The sequence below is a fragment of the Rasamsonia byssochlamydoides genome, assembly GCF_041956645.1.
Source record: "Rasamsonia byssochlamydoides strain NRRL 3658 unplaced genomic scaffold VTN77scaffold_62, whole genome shotgun sequence".
Lineage (NCBI taxonomy): Eukaryota > Fungi > Ascomycota > Eurotiomycetes > Eurotiales > Trichocomaceae > Rasamsonia > Rasamsonia byssochlamydoides.
In genome coordinates this window covers 75,890-92,829 of record NW_027192445.1, presented here as the reverse complement: position 1 = coordinate 92,829, position 16,940 = coordinate 75,890, and the positions used below count along the sequence as shown (strand labels likewise).

General features: G+C 52.7%; 2 protein-coding genes across 2 annotated transcripts; one reads left to right on the top strand and one right to left on the bottom strand.

Moving 5' to 3' along the window:
- Positions 1 to 242: 242 nt before the first annotated feature.
- VTN77DRAFT_7631 (uncharacterized protein) lies at positions 243 to 12,206 on the top strand (the record flags this gene model as incomplete). The annotated part of the gene is made up of 4 exons (XM_069424041.1): positions 243 to 294; positions 414 to 571; positions 633 to 11,474; positions 11,523 to 12,206. The coding sequence occupies 4 exons, from the start codon at positions 243 to 245 to the stop codon at positions 12,204 to 12,206; spliced, it is 11,736 nt and encodes a 3,911-aa protein (XP_069275271.1).
- Positions 12,207 to 13,036: 830 nt separating this feature from the next.
- Positions 13,037 to 13,923, bottom strand: VTN77DRAFT_7630 (uncharacterized protein; the record flags this gene model as incomplete). The annotated part of the gene is made up of 2 exons (XM_069424040.1): positions 13,037 to 13,830; positions 13,902 to 13,923. The coding sequence occupies 2 exons, from the start codon at positions 13,921 to 13,923 to the stop codon at positions 13,037 to 13,039; spliced, it is 816 nt and encodes a 271-aa protein (XP_069275270.1).
- Between the last annotated feature and the right edge of the window lie 3,017 nt (positions 13,924 to 16,940).

The following is a 16,940-nucleotide window of genomic DNA, read 5'->3' as shown; positions in this document are numbered from 1 at the left end:
GGCATTTTATGAATTGACTGATTTATTCGCCTTTCTAGTTCGCTTCTACCATTTGCGACGTTCCCAGCGAACAGACCCCGGCCCTGGAAGTCGCGCTTCTCCGCATATGAATAACCACTGAGCAAGAGGGTGTTGGTACCTCTAAACAAGGCCGGCCTGACGGCCTGGCAGTTAGTCAAGCAGCGAAAAATCTAGGGGACCTTTTTTTTTCTCGGTTTGGTTGCTCGCAGCTTGTCGCAATCATGGAGCGAAACATCGATACCTACGCCGAGAAGCTGAGCGACGAAAAGTTCGGTAGGTGGCTCTTTGCATCCCCATATTGCAACTACATTTAATGCATAGCCAGCAAACTTATTGATCACGAACTTAAACGGGAGATTGAACTTTGCTGACTTTTTTTTTTTGACGTTCAGAGCTCAGGTACAAGGCCAATGTCGCGGTCGAGCTACGGGACAATATCGAATCGCTATGCTCGGGTTCAAATTACCCGACCTTCCTGGCAAAGCTATGGCCCGTGTTTAAAAACATTTTGAAGGGAGATCCGGTGTTCACGAACATGTCTTATGAGCAGGTGGGTGGAGATTCAGTCTCTAGTGTATCGAGCTGGGTTAACATGGCTTGTGCTTGTTTAGAAATTACGAAACTGTCTTCTAGAGACGTTACACCGGTTACCAATGGCCTCCCCCGACGTCGAGCCCTACGCCGTGGATATGGTGGATATGCTGATGCAGCTCGTGCGGGTTGAGAACGAGGAAAACGCGGTGCTCTGCATGAAGACCATCATGGATTTGGCGCGGAATCAGGTCAAGGCCACGGCCTCCAGGGTCCAGCCCTTCCTAGAGCTTATCCAGGAAATGTTCCAGACGATGGAACAGGTGGTGCGCGACACCTTTGATACGCCCTCTCAGGGTGCCACTCCCGGCATGCCGTCGACGCCTGGGCCGAGCTCTCAAAGTTTCCAGTCCCCCAGGCCCAGCTCTCCAGCTTCGTCTGTCACGGATCTAGGACCTGACCAACAAGCGAACCATCATCTGCAGAGGGGTATGCAGTCGTTCAAGGTCCTGGCGGAATGCCCTATCATTGTTGTCTCCATCTTTCAGGCACACCGCAACTCCGTCTCGGCAAATGTGAAACTCTTTGTTCCTTTGATCAAAAGCATTCTGCTTTTGCAAGCAAAGCCGCAAGAGCGGGCCCACGCCGAGGCTGCAGCACAGGGAAAAATATTCACCGGTGTCTGCAAGGAAATAAAGAATCGGGCTGCCTTTGGAGAGTTCATTACCGCGCAAGTTAAGACCATGAGCTTTCTGGCTTATCTTCTGCGGATGTACGCCCACCAGCTGCAGGACTTTCTTCCAACCCTGCCTAGTGTCGTTGTCCGCCTCTTGCAGGACTGTCCTAGGGAGAAATCCAGTGCGAGGAAAGAGCTTCTCGTTGCTATCCGCCACATCATCAACTTCAACTACCGCAAAATCTTCCTGGAAAAGATCGACGAGCTTCTGGACGAGAGGACTCTGATCGGGGACGGCCTTACAGTCTACGAGACTATGAGGCCGCTCGCCTACAGTATGCTAGCAGATTTGATTCACCATGTGCGCGATCACCTCACCCGTGACCAAATTCGGCGGACGGTGGAAGTCTACACTAAGAATCTCCATGACGATTTTCCGGGGACGAGCTTCCAGACGATGAGCGCCAAGTTATTATTGAACATGGCTGAGAAGATATCGAAGCTGGAAGACAAGCAGGAGGCCCGCTATTTCTTGATCATGATCCTGGATGCTATTGGTGACAAATTTGCTGCTATGAACCACCAGTTCGACAATGCGGTGAAGGTGTCACGAGCATACAGGAAACGTCAAGAGTCTGCTCCGGAAAACTATCTCGCCGACAGGGAGAATCCTCCGGACTGGGATGAGATTGATATCTTCTCGGCCGTTCCTATCAAGACGTCAAACCCTCGGGATCGCGGCGGTGATCCTGTATCCGACAACCTCTTTCTCTTCAAGAACTTGATCAACGGCCTGAAGAACATTTTCCACCAGCTGAAGAATTGTAATCCGCCACACATTCAGATTGACCCCAGCAACGTCCCAATCAACTGGTCGGAGGTCTCCTATGGATATAATGCTGAGGAAGTTAAGGTGATCAAGAAACTCTTCCATGAAGGTGCTCGCGTGTTCAGATACTATGGTGTCGATCAGCCACAGCCTGAAGTTCAGTACTCCTCGCCCTTCGAGTTCCTTGCCAGCCAGTATACTGCGCCGATGACAAGAGAGGAAAAGGAGCTTCTTGAGAGCTTCGGAACCGTGTTCCACTGCATAGACACCGCGACTTTCCATGAGGTCTTCCATAGCGAGATCCCATACCTCCATGAGCTCATGCTTGAGCATGGCGCCCTCCTCCATCTGCCGCAATTTTTCCTCGCGAGCGAAGCTACGTCTCCGGCGTTTTCTGGCATGGTTCTGCAATACCTCATGGACCGCATCCACGAAGTGGGGACTGCAGACATGACGAAGGCAAAGATCCTCCTGAGGATGTTCAAACTGTCGTTCATGGCTGTTACGCTCTTCTCCGTGCAGAACGAGCAGGTTCTACATCCCCATGTCACCAAGATCGTCACGAAATGTATCGAACTTTCAGTGACCGCCGAGGAACCGATGAACTACTTCCTATTGCTGCGCTCGCTCTTTCGCAGTATTGGTGGTGGGAGATTCGAGCTGCTGTACAAGGAATTGCTTCCCCTTCTGGAGATGCTTCTAGAGACATTCAACAACCTCTTGATGAGCGCCCGCAAACCACAGGAGCGCGACCTTTATGTCGAACTCACGCTTACTGTTCCCGCTCGTCTCAGTCATCTTCTCCCCTATCTGAGCTACTTGATGCGACCGATCGTGGTTGCGCTTCGGGCGGATTCCGATCTAGTCGGCCAGGGCCTTCGAACCCTTGAACTCTGTGTTGACAATTTGACAGCCGACTATCTGGATCCCATCATGGCTCCAATTATGGACGAGCTCATGACAGCGCTGTGGGATCATTTGCGGCCACACCCGTACAGCCATTTCCATTCCCATACCACCATGAGGATCCTCGGAAAACTGGGCGGTCGAAACCGGAAGTTCTTGAATCACCCGCCGGAGCTGTCGTTCCAGCAGTTTGCAGATGATGTCCCCAGTGTGGACATCAGACTGATCGGACCCAATGAAAAACGGCCGTTTCCCATCGATATCGGAGTTGATCTTGCCTACGGGAAGCTGTTGGAGGTTCCCAAGACGGCTGCAGCAAAGGCCTCGGATGGATACTACAAACAGCAAGCCTATCGTATGCTGAGCTCTCAGCTTAAACTCTACATCGGCTTTGAAAACCTTCCTGACGACATGGCCTCTCTGCTCCGTCTTCAAGCGGAAGATCTGCTGGAGGGCAAATTCCAGGGTCCTATTGACATCTTGGACAAGTCTGAGCGGTCCAGTTCAATCCCGAAGAAGTTAGCTCAGGAAGAGACCCTCAAGAAGCTCCTGAAAGCGTGCTTCTATGCGACAACGCTTCCGGACCTCGAACAGACTGCGACTCCCTTCGTCGCGGATGTATGTCGACACTTTGCGGTCGTTGAGGTCGGCCGAGCGTTCGCTCAGGCAAGGCATACGCGGAAATCCTTTGACGTCGCCAGCGGTGAAGGTCCCGTTTATTTGGATTCGCGTGTCCTCGCAGAAGTGATCGTTGATTGTTTCTCGTCGGACAACCCTCGTGTACGGGATGCGGCCAAGCGTGCGCTGGAGGTTATGAAGGATGCAGCTAGCATCATCTTCGGGGGCGCTGACAAGGCTTCCAAGTTACCTTTCTGGCAACATCTCGGCCGAGTATTTTGCCATAGCTGCCACAGCGAAGAATGGTTTACGAAGGCCGGTGGCAGCCTTGGGATACAGCTCCTAGCAACCGACCTCGATCTCGGCGATTCTTGGCTCTTCGAGAGACAAACGGAGTTTGTTCGGGCCTTGATGTATGTCATCAAGGACACTCCTTCCGATCTCCCAGCCAGCACTCGTATCCGGGCGCAGGAAACTCTGGAAATCATTCTCCGGCGATGCAATAAAGGTGTCTCGATAGATGACCTTAAGAACGAGAAGAGCCGACTCTATACTCTCTGTGGATTCTTCATCTACGAGCTTTCGCACATGAACAAGCACGTCCGTGAAACATCGCAGAAGAGTTTCCATACCCTCGCCGAGGTGATTGGTTGTGAAGTCCATGAACTCATGCTTCCAGTCAAGGATCGTCTGCTACAGTCGATCTTCAACAAACCTCTGCGCGCGCTGCCGTTCCCCATTCAAATCGGATTCATCGACGCGATCACTTTTTGCCTGAGTCTCCACAAGAATATTGTGGTTTTCAACGACCCGCTGAATCGATTGATGTTGGAGTCGCTGGCTCTTGCTGACGCTGACGACGAGTCTCTAGCGTCCAAGCCCAATGAATTCAAGAACGCAGAGATGATCGTCAATTTGCGAGTGGCCTGCCTTCGCCTTCTTTCCATGGCAATGGGCTTCCCGGAATTTGCTAGCACTCCGCAGAACACCAGCCGTGCTCGTATCATTTCGGTGTTCTTCAAGTCTCTGTATTCGAGATCGCCAGAAATCATCGAAGCGGCCAATGCTGGTCTAAGAGATGTGCTCACGCAGACCAACAAGTTACCAAAGGATCTCCTTCAGAATGGCCTCCGTCCGATTCTGATGAACTTGCAAGACCCGAAACGGCTGAGCGTCGCTGGGCTCGATGGACTTGCCAGGCTCCTGACCCTTCTGACAAACTATTTCAAGGTTGAGATCGGTGCTCGGCTCTTGGATCACATGAAGATGATAGCTGATGACGCCACCTTGCAAAAGGTGTCGTTTGGCCTCGTCGAGCAGAACCCGGCTATGAAAATCGTGGCGGCCATCTTCAACATTTTCCATCTTCTTCCCCCGGCCGCGACGACTTTCATGGAGCATCTAGTCAATAAAATCCTAGACCTGGAGGAGAAGCTGCGTCGAACTTCGAACAGCCCGTTTAGAAAGCCTCTTGTGAAATACCTAAACCGGTACCCCAAGGAAAGCTGGGCTTTCTTCCAGCAGCGCTTCAGCGACGAGCGATATGGACGCTTCTTCGGCCAGGTATTGGCGGACCCGGAGAGTGGAGTGCTGCGGCAAGCTGTCGTTGCCGATACTGAAGGGTTTAAGGCTGTTGCCTTCCCTCAGGAGCAGTCGGACAGCAAAAATACTGCTGCAATCAATGCAATCTACGTTGCCCATTCGATCTGCACGCATGAGCCGACGAGGAAATGGCTGGTCTCCCATGGTGACTTGAAGTCTTTGCTTTTAAGTGCCGGAAGGGACCTGGAGATCAAGCTTCGGGCTGACAAGCTGCCAGCTAATGAGCGTTTAAGGGTCGAGCAAGCTGAGGACCAGCTGATGGACATTTTCACGATCTACCTTTCGGAGTCTCTGCAGGATTTGGATTTCCTTTTTGAGGTGATGGCTGCTCTTTCCGCCGACGAGTTGAAACGGACTCTTGCATTCCCCAAGTTCATTTACAAATATATCATCACAAATGAATCCATCGACTACAGGCGGTCCGTCGTCATGCGCTGTCTGGATCTTTATGGTCAGCGCACGTCTTCGCAGAAGATGAAGACGTTTGCTTTCCATTACCTGGTCAATCCTATCTTTGCGATGGACGTCAAGACAACGTGGAATAGCCCGTCGAACAGTCCGAAGCTCATGGATAAGAGCATGACCGAATCCATACAAAGCCGACTGTGGAGACCACAGGTGGGCGATATTGCTGAAGAGTCCAATCAGCCTGGTGTCGATCATTCCCGTATGGAGTTGCTACAGCTGTCCGCCTTGCTGATCAAGTACCATCACCAGACCGTCCAGGAGTCACGCAAGGACATTATCAAATTCGCCTGGAACTACATCCGGCTTGAGGACATAATCAACAAATATGGTGCATATGTGCTAATCAGTTACTTTATCGCACACTACGAAACGCCGTTCAAGATTGTGGTCCAAGTTTACGTTGCTCTGTTAAGGGCGCATCAGAATGAGGGTAAAGCTCTTGTCACCCAGGCCCTTGATGTCCTAGCTCCTGTTCTACCTACGAGAATCATGGCCGGTGGCAACAACAACAACCAGCAGGCAACCGATACGCGGTATCCGTTGTGGGCAAAATGGCCTCGACGGATTTTGGCAGAAGAGACGGCAAATCTGCAGCAGGTGATGAGTATCTTCCAATTCCTTGTTCGGCAACCGGATCTTTTCTACGAGTCGAGAGAGCATTTTGTGCCTCTGATTGTGCCGTCCTTGGTCAAGATAGCGGCTCCTCCGAACCCTTCCAATGAGAGCAAGAAGCTCGCACTCAACCTCATTGGACTAATCTGGCACTGGGAGGAGAAGAGGGTCCGTGGTGGTGGTTCTGGAAATAAAATGAATGGTGCTCCAGAATCGCCCAATCTGAGGAAACGGAAGTTTGAAGAAACCCAAGCCTCATCCGAGTCCCCTGCCGGTCTGGCGCCCCCAATGGCACGCGACAGATCAGAGTACATGGTTCCTCTCGACCATCGGGCCGCGTTGATCAAGTATCTCATCACATTCATCACCACCGTTCCTGAGCGGTTCCCTGTTCCTGCTTTCAGGCTGCGGGAACTTCCGTCTTCGAAGCCTCAACCGCCCGTCGCCACTGGAGATATGATCAAGAAGGCCGTTCAACTCTTGAGGAACCTGCTCCAGCCGGAATTCTGGGGCGACCTAGACGTCGACCTTTATCCTAAAGTGACAGAGCCAATTCTTACTGGAGAAAAGGCTGAAAAGCCGGATGAGAAGCATATCACTAGTATGATCAATACGTTGCAGGTGCTGCGTGTCCTCCTTGCGGCCAAGCCGGACGACTGGATTGTGAATCGGTTGCCATTGATTCAGAAGCTTTTCGAAAAGGCTCTACGCTCGGATAACCCCGAAATCCAGGACTGCCTTCATGGGGTAGAGGATGAGATGGATATCTCGCCGAAGTTGCCGCCTCCCGTCAAGCGTGTTCTCGATGCGCTACCTGAAGATCAGCCGGATGAAGAGGACGCTATGGATGTTGACAACGCGCCGTCCGAATTTGTCACGTATCTGTCGGCAATAGCCACTGAGGGACTGTCGGCGAACAATTACATCTCGAGCTTGAATATTTTGTGGACGCTATCCAAAAATAGGCCGGCTGAGATGGATGCCCATATCCTTCAGGTGATGAAGGCATTCTCGCAGAAACTGGCTAAGGAGCACGTAGCTGCGTATGCCAATAGCCAAATCTCTGGCCAGTATCCCCCCGGCGTCAAACCAGGCGAAGGTGGTGTTCCGGATCAGCAAGAATTCGAGATTGGCGTGGACCTTATCCTCAAGACCATTGACCTGATGTCTGTGCGCATGTCCCATCTTGGTGAACAGAGACGGCCGTTCTTGAGCGTTCTGGCACAGCTGGTGGAACGATCACATAACATCAGGCTATGCAGCAAGATTCTGGGCATGGTCGAAACATGGATCTTCCACTCTACGGAGTCTTGGCCTACGCTGAAGGAGAAAACTGCCGTGCTGCATAAGATGCTGCTCTTCGAGTCTCGACCGGATCAAACAATGCTCAAGAAATTCTTGAATTTGGTCATCAGGATCTACGAGGATGCAAAGATCACGCGCACTGAGCTGACCGTGAGACTGGAGCATGCCTTTTTGATCGGTACACGAGCACAGGACGTGGAGATGCGGAACCGTTTCATCACCATCTTCGACCGGAGTCTGACGCGCACGGCTAGCTCTCGACTCAGCTACGTTCTGACGTCGCAGAATTGGGACACGCTGGCCGATTCGTTCTGGTTGGCTCAGGCATCGCATCTGGTCATGGGCTCTGTCGACATGACGACTCCTGCCAGACTGCACCCGGAGGACTTCACCATTTATCCTCTGTCATTCCTCTTCAGCGCTGCAGAGAAGGATCCAAGGAAGGAGGATGTCATGGTCGATGAGCAGCTGGAGGCCTTTATTGCTGATCGCAAGCGCTTTATGGCCGAACTAGGAGACGTTAAGATCCGGGATTTGATGGAGCCTCTTTGCCAGCTGCAGCATACAGATCCCAAGGTTGCGTACAAGCTGTGGACGACCTTGTTTACTATTGTCTGGTCGACCCTTTCGAGGGAAGAGCGTATCGACCTCGAAAAAGGGATGGTCACTCTTGTTACCCGCGAGTACCATCACAGACAGATCGACCGACGGCCCAATGTTATCCAGGCTCTTCTCGAGGGTGCTGTCAGGGCCAGACCGCGCTTCAAAGTTCCTCCGCATGTCATGAAGTATTTGAGCCGTACTTACGACGCTTGGTACACGGCTGCTTGCTATCTCGAAGAATCGGCGAATAGCCCCATCATCGACACCCCTGTTGTCCGTGAGAGCAACTTGGACGCGCTGGTGGAAGTGTTTGCCGGACTGCAGGAAGATGATTTCTTCTATGGCACGTGGCGACGGCGCTGCAAGTTTGTTGAAACTAACGCCGCGCTTTCGTACGAACAACACGGCATGTGGGACAAAGCTCAGCAGCTGTATGAGAGTGCACAAATCAAGGCTCGCTCCGGGGCCATGCCATTCTCTCAGGGCGAATACTTCCTGTGGGAGGATCACTGGCTCATCTGTGCCCAGAAATTGCAGCAATGGGAGATCTTAAGCGACTTCGCCAAGCATGAAAATCTCAACGACCTTCTCCTGGAGGCTGCATGGAGGAATATTGAAAACTGGCAGAGCGAGACCAACCGTGAGCAATTGGAGTCGTTGATCAAGTCGGTGTCTGATGCGCCAACCCCGAGACGGACCTTCTTCCAGGCGTTCATGTCGCTTCTGAATTTCCATTTGAAAAAGGAAGGTATCCAGGAGTTCAACAATATTTGCGATGAGTCTATCCAGCTCTCAATTCGCAAATGGCATCAGCTGCCGAAGAGGATTACCAATGCCCACATCCCGATCTTGCAGCACTTCCAGCAACTGGTTGAGCTGCACGATGCCAGTGTCATTTGCGCGAGCCTATCCCAAACGAACGAGAGAAACCTCGACACGAAGTCTGCGGAGCTTAAACTCCTTCTGGGTACCTGGCGCGACCGTCTTCCAAATGTTTGGGACGATATCAATGCCTGGCAGGATCTGGTGACGTGGCGACAGCACATCTTCCAACTGATCAACGCGACATATCTCAGTCTCTTGCCACCTCAAACGAACAATGTCGCGAGTAACTCCTATGCTTACCGTGGATACCACGAAACCGCCTGGATTATCAATCGTTTCGCACACGTCGCTCGCAAGCATCAGATGCCGGAGGTCTGTATCAACCAGCTCAGCCGCATCTACACGCTGCCAAACATTGAGATCCAAGAAGCCTTCTTGAAGCTGAGGGAGCAAGCCAAATGCCATTATCAGAACCCCAAGGAACTCAACAGCGGCCTCGATGTTATCAACAACACCAACCTAAACTATTTCGGCGCTCAGCAGAAGGCCGAATTCTACACTCTCAAAGGCATGTTCTTGGCCAAATTGAACCATGTCAACGAAGCCAACGAGGCCTTTGGGGTAGCGCTTTACTACGACCTCCGACTCGCCAAAGCCTGGGCTGAATGGGGCCAGTATAGCGACCAGCGCTTCAAGGCTGACCCGACGGACTACGAACTGGCCAGCAATGCGGTAAGCTGCTATCTCGAGGCAGCCGGCCTTTACAAGAACGCCAAGTCGAGAAAACTGCTCAGTCGCATCCTTTGGCTGCTGAGTTTGGATAACGAGGAAGGTCGCATTGCCAGTGCGTTCGAGAACTTCAAAGGTGACACCCCGGTGTGGTACTGGATCACCTTTATCCCGCAGCTGCTCACGAGTTTATCTCATCGCGAGGCGCGTCTCTGCAAGGCGGTGCTCGTCAAGATCGCCAAGCTGTATCCTCAAGCCTTGTTCTTCCTGCTGCGGACGAACCGTGAGGACATGCTCAGTATCAAGAAGCAGCATGATCAGAAGCAGGAGAAACTCAACCGGGCCAAGCAGCAAGCGTCGCCGAATCTGAAGGCTGATGCTCAGGCTCAGGCTCAGGCTCAGGCTCAGGCCCAGGCCCAGGCCCAGACTCAGGCTCAGGGCGGATCGAGACCTGGAACGGCCGGGGAAGCAACGCCAGGGCAGAATCCGCAGGCCACGGGCAATACTGCAAATGGCTCGTCGCAGGATGCGAACGCGCAGGCTAATGGTCAAGCCAACGGACAGTCGCAGCCGCAGAATCAGACCCCGGCTCAAGCACAGGCTCATGCACAAGCGCAGGCTCAGGCTCAAGCCCAGGCTCAGGTGCAGACCCAGGCGCCAGCACAAGCTCAAGCCCAGGCCCCAACGCAGGGACCGGCACAAGGCCAAGTTCAAGGCCAGGTTCAGGGCCAAGTTCAAGCTCAAGCTCAAGCTCAGGCACAGGCACAGGCACAGGCACAAGCCCAGAACGCAGGCCAGAATCAACCCACAGGTGAACCAGAACAGCCGCCGAGGGAGCCTCTCAAGAAGCCATGGGAGTATTCCGAAGAGATCATGGCTGGTCTCAAAACCGCTTTCCCATTACTGGCTCTTTCCATGGAAACAATGGTCGACCAGATCCACAAGAACTTCAAGTGCCCGCCTGATGAGGACGCTTATCGACTCATTGTTGCGCTGCTCAACGATGGCCTTGCATATGTCGGCCGCATGCCCGGATCGTACGCTCAAGACTTCAAGCTCCCGCCAGCCACAGAAGCCAACATCACTCGGTTTGCGGAAACCATTCTCCCTGCGCATATCCGCAAGTCTTTCGAGGCCGACTTTGTGGTCAAGAAACCTACGATGTACGAGTACATTCAGAAGCTGCGCAGATGGCGGGATAAGTTTGAGGAGAAGCTTGACCGTCGACCACAGTCTCAGTTCCTGGAGGTGTACTCACCGCATCTGAGCGAGTTCCGGTTCCTGAAGTTCGAAGAAGTCGAGGTTCCTGGGCAATATCTGCTGCACAAGGACAAAAACCAGGACTTTGTCCGCATTGATCGTTTCTTGCCTGACGTCGATCTCGTTCGTGGTATTGGCGTATGCCATCGTCGGCTGAAGATCCGCGGCCATGACGGCACCATCCATCCGTTTGCGGTACAGCATCCAGCTGCCCGTCATTGCAGGCGTGAGGAGCGCATTCTGCAACTCTTCCGTATCTTCAACGGTATTCTCGCCAAGCGGAAGGAGAGCAGACGCCGCAACTTGTACTTCCACCTCCCGCTTATGGTCCCTCTGGCGCCGCACATTCGTTTGGTTCGGGACGATCCTTCTTATATCTCTCTGCAGGGCATCTACGAAGATTACTGCCGACGGGTGGGCATGAACAAGGATGAGCCAGTGCTCTTTACGATGGAGAAGATGAGATCGCTGGCAGAGACGAAACAAAACGTGAGTAGTAGTACTTCTGCGGATTTTACGGTAGCTAACTCTCGACAGCGCACTCTCGAGCAGCAGCAGGTTCTCCGCACGGAGATCCTCACGGCTATCCAGGAGAAATGGGTGCCCAACAACATCGTGCTGGATTACTTCCAGCAGACGTACCCCAACTATGCGGACTTCTGGCTGTTCCGCCGCCAGTTTTCGTATCAGTACGCGGCAATTGCTTTCATGACGTACGTGATGCACATGGGCAACCGGTACCCGAACAAGATCTCGATTTCGCGGGCCACGGGCGACATCTGGGGATCGGAGCTGATTCCCGCCATCAACCCGGCCAAGGCATTCTTCTACAACCCGGAGCAGGTGCCGTTCCGCCTGACGCCCAATATCCAGACGTTGATGGGACCCATCGCCATGGAAGGCGTCTTTGCGTGCTCACTGATGGCCATCGCTCGGTGCCTGACGGAACCGCGCCACGAACTGGAGCAGCAGCTGAGCATCTTCGTGCGCGACGAGATGATGTTCTGGGCTACGGCGCAGCACCGCGGCCCGCTGCCAGAGCACCAGCTTCGCGAACTCGTCCAGAATAACAGCGACATCATCGTCAATCGAGCCGTCAGTCTGGCCAGTCCGCCCGAAGGCAACCTTCCAGCGAATCAGACGACCATCGACTTGGTCTCGAAGGCGGTCAACCCGCAGCATTTGGCAGCGGCCGATGCTCTCTGGATGCCATATCTCTGAAGTCAAGCTTGGTTGATGAATTTTTTTTGATGGCGTTAGGGTTTGCTGTTTGCTGTTCGTACATGGTCTGGTGCTTGTCTTGTCTTGTCTTGTCTGTCTGCGGTGCGCAAGGTCGTTCATCTCTATCAATTGCAATTTTTGTTTTTATGAGAGATAGATGGCGTTTGGCGGTACGGTGAGAAGAGAGCTGTGGTAAAAAAAAAAGTTGTCACGGCTTTTTGACTTGGCTGAGCTTTTTGAGCATGGCGCTTGAACAAGATGATGAATATGAACTCTCTAATAATAATATTATGGTCGGGATGGTTTTGTCATTGTGTTTGTTTGCTGTCTCTTCTTCTTCAATTATGCGTTGTTTTGCTGCAGAGATGAGTTTTCAGTTTTTTTATCAGTTTCAGACCTGTTATTATGTATGTTGTCGTGTATGTATGTTATGGGGAAAGCAGCATTTGTCTTTTTACCTCTTTTTTCACCATTTGGTAAACTATGTATGTACACTACGTATGACAATGAAAGTGATCTTAAATAAAAACATTACATATACAACAGAACTGGACTCCAACATCCCAGCCAGCAACTGTTTGTAAACCGGTCCCATGTAACGAGAAAAAAAAAAGGTGATAACAGTATCTATGTATGTACAAGTACATGCCCAAATTCCCTTCCCTTCCCTTCCCTTGCCCATAGTTCGTAAGTAAACGCCTCAGTCATTGCCTTGCCCTTCCCCGAAAGGAATAAACAAAAAAACACGTTATGGAGGACCGCCGTCTAATACATACACTGTACGAACGAACGGCATGAAACGTCGACATGCAACAACGATATGAATCTGCTCACACGAGAGGTTGTTTCTTCTTGATGCCCAACCCCGCCGAGAAGGGCTGCTTCTTCGGCTTCTTGACTCGCTCAAACGACGGCGGCGGCGGCATTTCCTTCGTTTTGTCACCCTCGACTTCATCCTCCACCAGGCGCTTCACTTTCTCGCCTGCGGCAGTCATGAACGCCCTCCGCGCGGCCTCCTCGTCCTCCTGCTCGGCCTTCCGGCGCGCCTCTTCAGCTTCGTCGCGCACATGGGCGAGGGCAACCTCCTCGCCACGGGCCTCGCTGCGCTCGATGCGCGCGTTCCGCGTGCGGATCTCATCCAGGGCGTCGGCGACCGCCATCTCGCGCTGCGACTCGAGCATCTTCTCCTCCAGCTCGGCCATCTTGTCGCGCTCCAGGCGCTCGCGCTCCTCGTTCTCCTCGCGCTCGAGCCGGTCGAGCGTCTCCTCCTCCGTCTCGTGGGTATTGTCGGGCTTGTTCTCGCGCCAGGGCTCGAAGTTGCGCTTTGCGCCGCGCTCGCAGATATAGTCCATATTCTTCGGGTCGGTCTTGAAGGTGATCTCGCCGCTGCAGCGCGTGCAGCGGATGTAGAAGCGGTAGATGGCGATGGAGAGGTACTTCTCGTCTGTGGTCTCCTTGCGTGCGTTGAACTTGCGGCCTTTGTATATGTATTCGCCGCAGTGAAGGCACTTCATCGAGAAGGGCGCCATCAGGCGGACTGTCAGCAGTTTGGGACCCGACGGTTTCAAGTGTTTTGGCGTCCGTTTGATCGCTGACGGGTCAAAATCGGGCGGATAGTACTTAGCTGTTTAATTGTTAGCATTGTCCGTTCATTTCAGCTTGAATCCAGCTTGAGTCTGTAGAGAATATACATACTTAGGACCTTCCGCTCCGACATGGTGATTGGAGTCGATTCTCAGGTGAGATATTCTCTCTTTTTTTGGCAGATCGATTGGCAAACGGCCTCCGCAATGGGAGAGGATGAAGAAAGAAGCAGGTTGACGTCTGTTGTAGCGTTGCTGGTGGTGGAGTTGGAGTTGGTATGATGCTGGGGCAGTGTGGCGGGCGGAGATGATAATAAAGTGAGTTTCCTGATGCGGCAACACCCGCGCACGGACCAACAGGTAGAGTGAACTAGACTGTACAGTACAATCCATCTTATACGGAACGTTTTCAGTCTATTTTGCGAAATAGATAGTAGATGGTGAAGTTACTAGATCGACAGGTCAGACTACAAGTGGAAAAAAATGTAGGCCATCAATTTGATTGAATTTGATTGTCGCATATTCTTGGTTCAGTTCGCAACAGTACAGTACGTAAATACTATTTCAAACTGAAATAAAGCAAGGAAGCCGACTGGAACAAATAAATCAACCAACACATTATTTCCAACGTAGAAAGTAACTTGAGGATCATCCTTTGAGAGGATGAGGGTTGATTTTTTTTTTAAAAAAAAAAAGAAAAAAAAGCCTTTTTGCTTATTCTTCCTTCAGGCAAATTTGAGACTCCAGTACAGTACAGATATGATAGGATCTATTTGCCAAAATGATCTGCATCTAATGAAGTTTTCTTCAAAGATGGTTGTCTCTTTCAGTAACAACAGAACGATGCCTCTGCTGATCCTCAGCCTCTCACGAAGTTGGCAGAACCAGAAGTATGATATCAGCAATTGAATGCTAAGTGGGCCCAGAGTGTTTGATCTCATCTTGAGTGTAGTACTCTCCGTCATATTCACAGTACCATGGCCATCAAATGTAGCTCGTAGGCCTCATCAATTGTAATTTAGGGCTGTAGTGGTGATTGGGTGGTTGATATTGAAGTTGGCTGTCGGCACGCCGAAGAGACGCTTGGGCCACACATCCATCACACTCTCTCGCGACGCCAAATTCATCCCGCGTCGCGCCTGCGAAGACAATCAAGCATCCAATTCATTATCATTATCTCTCACACATCGCAGCAGCAAATACGTCATGAATAGCTTCTAAGACCAGGATATTATCTTCGACTTCTCCCCGATGATCCAGATCGACCGACAGTCCTCTGACCGTTCCCCGCGTGGTGTGCAGCTACAGTAAACAACATGGAGAAGTTCCTGCGCAGCTGGCGCCAGGATGCGTTGAATCGCGGTCAGCATGATGCTGCTATCTACATTGGCGACAAGGTGCTGGCTCTGACCAGTGAGTTTCTGCCATGACAACATCTCTGCACTTTGTTCTCCATCTCTCTAACCTGTTATACTGCCTGCAGACAGCGACGCCGATGCTTTCTGGCTGGCCCAGGTCCACTTCAACAATAACAACTACACTCGCGCCCTGGCGCTGCTGTCTCGCAAAGACCTGATCTCGCGAAGCACCTCGTGCAAATACCTGGCCGCCCACTGCTACATCAAACAGAACAAGTTCGACGCTGCTCTGTCCATCCTCGGCGAACAAAACCCCACCCATCTGATCAACAGCGGCCACACCCGGCGAAAACTGCAGCATCTGAACGGACACAGTCATGTCACCCTCCGCAATGGCAAGACGGCCTCCAGATTGGATCGCATGGACCGCAGCGAGGAGCGCGAGGACGCCAACAACATCCGCTTCGAGGCGGCCATGTGCTACCTGCGTGGTCTCTGCTACGCCAAACAGAACGCTTTCGATCGCGCCCGCGACTGCTACAAGGACGCCGTCCGCATCGACGTGCAGTGCTTCGAAGCCTTTGACCAGCTCATGAAGAACTCTCTCATGTCCCCCGCCGAGGAACTCGAGTTTCTCGAGTCGCTGGACTTTGACTCCATCACTGTGCCATCCGACCCGTCAGTGTCGCAAGAGGCAGCCCATTTTGTCAAGATGCTATATACCACCCGTCTCTCCAAGTACTCCTCTCCTTCGACCCTCTCCGACGCGACGGAGACCCTCTCGACCCACTACAACCTAGCTAATAATCCTGACATCCTCCTCTCGCGCGCCGAGGCCCTCTACACGCAGTGTCGATTTGTCGAAGCGCTCGAACTCACCTCCTCGATCCTTTCCTCCCCAGAGTCCGGGGCAGTCTTGTCGTCTTCCGGTCATAATGCACAGAATCTGGGACATTCTCCCGCCGTCTACCCGCTCCATCTTGCATGTCTCTACGAGACCGGCGCCACGAATGCCCTGTTTTTGCTGGCACATACTCTAGCCGACAACGCGCCGGAGGAATCCTACAGCTATCTGGCGATCGGAACCTACTACCTCTCCGTGGCCAAAATCGCGGAAGCCCGTCGTTTCTTCTCCAAAGCTTCTCTCCTAGATCCGCATTCGGCTCCCGCCTGGATTGGGTTTGCCCATACGTTCGCTGCGGAAGGGGAGCATGACCAGGCCATTGCCGCGTACAGCACTGCCGCTCGGCTGTTCCAGGGCAGTCATCTCCCGCAGTTGTTCTTGGGCATGCAGCATCTAGCATTGAATAATATGTCCCTTGCTCACGAGTATCTATGTGCAGCCTACGCCATGTCGTCCGGTAACCCGTCTGGGTCGCTGTCGACGATTCCCACCAGCCTGTCGAACGGTCTTCCCCCGCTGGGTGGGGATCCCCTCGTGCTCAACGAGTTGGGTGTTGTCCTGTATCATCAATCCAACCTTGAGGCTGCTGCGGACCTCTTCCGTCAGTCTTTAGCCTTGGCCGCGTCCCTACAGTGCGATCCGGCGGCGTGGGTCGCCACGCGCGCCAACCTGGGCCATGCGTTACGTCGCCTCGGTCGTCTCGAGGAGGCCTTGGCCGAATTTGACGAATGTCTCCGAATTGGCGCTGGGGGTAGTTCATCCGGGTACAGCACCACTTTGGGGGGTGGTGCCGCAACATCGTCTGGGGTGAGCGGGTATGAAGACCGCGGGCTGATCGGCTCCCTTCATACGTCTCGAGGTCTCGTGTATCTCGAGCTTGGCCGGACGA